This window comes from Cyprinodon variegatus, unplaced genomic scaffold (assembly GCF_000732505.1).
Source record: "Cyprinodon variegatus isolate N-32 unplaced genomic scaffold, C_variegatus-1.0 Scaffold378, whole genome shotgun sequence".
NCBI lineage: Eukaryota > Metazoa > Chordata > Actinopteri > Cyprinodontiformes > Cyprinodontidae > Cyprinodon > Cyprinodon variegatus.
This window is the reverse complement of record NW_015150831.1, coordinates 439,926-444,587: the sequence shown is the minus strand read 5'-3', so window position 1 is coordinate 444,587 and position 4,662 is coordinate 439,926. Positions and strand designations below refer to the sequence as shown.

Sequence of the window (4,662 nt, the reverse complement as noted above, 5' to 3'; positions counted from 1 at the left end):
TGTGAATATTTTTGGAATGAACGAGGAAAATTTATCACCAAAACATATCGTTTATCCAGCATTGACATTTTGAAGCTGTTGGGGGAACTCCGAATGGATTTGGAGCCAGCCACAAGGAGGACCCACGCAATACCAGATATCACAAAACATGGTTTTGTGATATCTGGTATTTGTATTTCAAAGAGGTACTCACACTCTAAAGCCAGGCTTATCCTGTGCGATTTTAATCTCAGAATTCTGAGCTTCCCATGTTAAACTGAAACAAAATTTAAAAATCAGTTAACTTTTTTTTTTTTCAGTGGCCCTAACCCTCTTCCGTAGTTTATAGCTTTTTTAAAAAAAAGAGTAGAATGAAGGTGGAGTTTCTCTTTCCACTGACTGATCTTACAGCCGCTCAGAAATGCTAAAAACACTCAACATGTGTTTCTGTGGACAGTGGAGGAAGCAGAGCCGGGGAAAATACACAAACATCCCAGACACGGACCCCTGCCAACATTCCAAGAAGAAACTTTGTAGTATGCCGACGCCTCCCCTCTCCTTTACCTCCTACCTTTTTTTAATGGAGTGTTCTCACACAGATATGAGCTCTGACACCTGTCTAGGTATCAATGTCTCAGGAAAACTGAAAAATGAAAGGGAAGCAGAAGGGAGGTGGGGGCTGAATAGAGCAGTCATGAAACTCTGCTGAATGGGGGTATTATTGGAAAGCAGGAAGGTTGAGGTCATTTTTGGGTCTGTCGGGGTGGGTGAAGCAAATCCTGTGATGTTTTGGTGTTTTGAAGGAAGGGGTTAGCATTCCTACCTCTCGATGTTCCTGCGGAGGTCAGACACCTGCACGTTGCCCCTGACCATCAGAGCACAGGCCAAATAGAGGCTGTGTTTCGGATCAGCTTGGATTAACTGGTGGTCTTTACTGAAGGCATCGCTGAACATCTGATCCAATCTGAGGTGAAACAATAAGGGAACAAACTGGAATGATTATCTACCAGGTAATAGTCCTGTAAAGAATTTCTATAACTTTCTGCAAAGAAGGTGGGCACCCATAGCTGCATATATAGAGTCCTGTAGAGCAAGACCAGGGCAACCAACAGGAGCTTTTTTGTTTTCTTTCCACTTTAAATACAAAATAACTTTAAAAACGAAATCCAAGATATTTGCAAAGCTTCATTCAAACCAGATGGTCTAACTTCTTCAATGGAGGCTGATGAATTTACCTCAAATCTTTCTTTTTTTCTTTTTAACAGTGTCCTGTCTGTCTGGCAATGTGGGAATAATTGACTTGATGCCAAAAAGAGCCCAACAGATTTTACTTTCACTAGTGGAGCAGTACGGCTATCGCCATAGTGTTCCGCTTGTTTTATGCATATAAATAGCTTTAGTATAATCATGCAGGGAGTTTTATAGATTATATTACACTGCAATGTAAATAGAACAGGAAAGGAAAAACAAACAAAAAAGGAGAAAAGATGACAGAAAGAGGAGATAAAAGGGAGATAACAATAAAACATATCCTTCTCAGAAAGATTTTACCTCAAATCTGTCTGAGAAATGAACAATGGAGCTCCATGCAGATAGATTAATACTACTGCTACAACTAGATTCTTTAAAACTGTTATAGCTGTGAAATCATTCAGGATGTTTCTAGTCCCACCTGAGGGTGTTAAATGTTTGAGAGTGGTGCAGAGGTTCATTATTTAACATGACGATGACTGTTAGCATAGAGCTGGAGCTGAAGGAACTGGGTTAGATGACAGGATGCTATTGTGTGCAGGCTAGCTGACAGCTTTGCTAGGGCCAGGGACCACAACAGTCTTTTTGCACCTAGACCTCTACCATCTCTGCTCTTTTGGCTCTAAGCTCAAGTGTTTCTTTAAAAGAAAAGGTGTTTTTCTCCCTTACACTACTTAGGAGATGCTATACTTTCAAATCACATTGATAAAGGCATTGCTTCTTACCTGGCTCTGAATGGGCATCTTTTTTCTGCAATTCCGTTCCAGTACCTGTTCCTGACTTATCACCAGTTTATTTTTAATATCTACTCCTAAAATCCCTCAAGCCTTTGGTGTCATCTTCCCTTTTTCTCTTTTCTTTCTGTGCCCCGGACTTCTGAAAACCTGACATCCTTAGTTTACAGCAAATTAATTTTAAAGTTTGCAGCCCGCTGTTGTCCAGATCAAAACATTTAATGTTGGGGTCAATTTTGGGGCCCCCTCTTCCTAGGCCTGGGACAATTGACCTCTTTGTCCCCCCCTGTGGGCGTGCGTGGTTGTGTGGTCCAGGCAAAGTCCAGAGCTGAATCTCAATTAGAATCTGTAAAGGATGTGAAAGTGAAGGACAACAGTCCAAACTGTCCTGACTTGAGTAGAGATGAGCTTCATTTAAAAATACTCATCCCTTCATTGATACACCCAACAAACTCGTATAGACTGGAGAAGTTCCTTCTTGAAAGTAAGGATCACAAACATTTTACATCAAAATTTTATTCTGAGATTTATCAGCTAAATCTGGACAAACTGGCATGGTTGAGGAAATCCTGGGAAACTTTACTCAAATGTGAAATAAGCACTCAATTATGGGATAAAATCCTGCTCCTGCCATCTAAAATCTCTGTTTGTAACAGATTTAAAGAAATGCAGTATAACATATTGCATAATGTATATATTTCTCCTTATATTCTTAGCAAGTACAATGTGGGAACTTCTCCATATTGCCCCAAATGTAAAACTTCTGTGGGCACCAGGTTTCACCGTTTGTGGGAATGTGATGTTATTCAGTCATTTTGGAAAGCTGTATGTGCCAGAATCAGTACAGCTATTGGTCAAAGTGTGTCATAAAATCCACTGATGTGTTTGTTGGGACATATTCCTAAGCCACCAGTAAAACATGAGCATGTGATACAGTCACTTTTAATGTTAGTAAGGAAGGCCATTATGGTGAAATGGGTTGGCAGGGAACCCCCCTCCATTTCTTTATGGAAATCACTAATATCTGATGTTATGACTCTAATTAGACTTGGACATTACATTGATGGAAGTCTTCAATTCTTCACAAATATCTGGAGGAAGCCACTGGAAACACTGGGAGTGGAATGTAAAATGGTCTCTAACGGACAATCGCTGTTGACATAGAACACATGGACGGACTCTGATATATACATGTGAGATGTAGTGCTGATATTGTTTTTGACCAGTCTTCTACAAAGTTTGTATGTTTGGGAGAAATTAAATAAAAGTAAAAAAAAAAAAAAAAAAGACTCATCCCTGAAAGACCTCGCTGCAAAAAACATCTAGAAATAAGTTAAAAATGTCTTAAATGAAGTGTATTTACCCTTAATTTGAGCGGGGAAATAAGATGATCTGCCAATGGAATGAGCATTTTTACTCCTAAAATAAGATAATTAGATAATATACACTTGAAATAAAACAATGAAATTGTTTTTTCTTATTTTAATTGTCTCGTTCCGTTGGCAAAGTGTCTCACTTACCTCCTGAATTCAAGAAAAATGCACTTAATTTGAGCAAAAATGACTTATTTAGATTTCCATTTTTTGCAGTGTATAATCTAACCGCAGTGAATAGTGTTTTTTCATATATATAAAAAAAAAAAAAAATGTCCCCCCATTTTACTAAAAAAGTATAAAACAGTTTATGCATATTCTGCAAGTAGCTGTACACTATAACATTAAAGGTACCTTTAATCATCTCTCAAAATCCTGGGAAGGAAACATCTGCTGCTGAGTTTGCTGCTACAGTACCTCTTCATGTTTTAAATAAACATCAACAAGGTCCTCACTGAGGACTTCGTGTGAGCTCAACTACCGGAGAGGGAAACACAAGTGGGAAGTAAAAATAGCTGCACTGACAGCGAGAAAGCAGACCTTCGAGTGGGAATGTTGACATCCGCCAGTGTGTACAGGGGGGTGAGGCTGGGCACAAGGTAGTGTAAACGAGGGAAGGGGACCAGATTCATGGCAATCTCATTCAGATCCATGTTGAGAGAGCCCTCAAAACGAGCAGAGCTGTAAATCAAAGAGAGATCATGGTGACCCATTAACATTTTGAAACTTGCAGAAATTATCTCCTTTAAGTATATTCAATACAGCTAATTTACAGCAAAAGCCAACTGAAGAAACATTAACTCAGTTTCCCAAATTCATTCAATACATTCCAGATCAATCCTGCTTAAAAGCTTGTTTTACATCGAGATGTAAATCTATCTACTCAGTTAGACCAATTTAAAATACATTTGGTTACATTCGAAAGTAGAGACTGACATTTTTTCAGGAATCCCACGGGTCACGGGATTCCCGTGGGATTCTAGTGGGATGGGAGTTAGTATTAGTAACGATCACGTGATTGGGACGGTACAGGATTAAACATTAACGGGAGCAGAAGGGAGTGGGAGCAAACCAATAGTAACTAAAAAAAATTAGGATCGATGCCAAAAAATAAAATAAAATAGAAAGAAAAAAAATCCAGTACTGGCGCCGCCATTTTGTAGTTTTTTTCCTTGAAGCCTACACTTTTAAGCGAGTCAAAAAAACTACACGACCCAAAAAACAACAGTGCTTCCGCTCTGAGTTTCTCACCCTCTCTCAAAAGAAATTCAGATTCGATGTATTGGCAGAAATCTTATTGAAGACAACAAGAATGGGAGTGGTGC

At 39.1% G+C, this 4,662-nt stretch overlaps 1 protein-coding gene across 1 annotated transcript in view; it reads right to left on the bottom strand.

The window, feature by feature from the left end:
* The window catches only part of tube1 (tubulin epsilon 1), a 43,345-nt gene that overhangs the window by 7,747 nt on the left and 30,936 nt on the right, over positions 1-4,662 (bottom strand). The window contains exons 9-10 of the mRNA XM_015386793.1: positions 3,878-4,018; positions 802-943 (exon numbers count right to left, since the gene is read on the bottom strand). Coding sequence (XP_015242279.1) covers positions 802-943; positions 3,878-4,018 — 283 coding nt within the window. The remainder of the gene's footprint in view (positions 1-801; positions 944-3,877; positions 4,019-4,662) is intronic.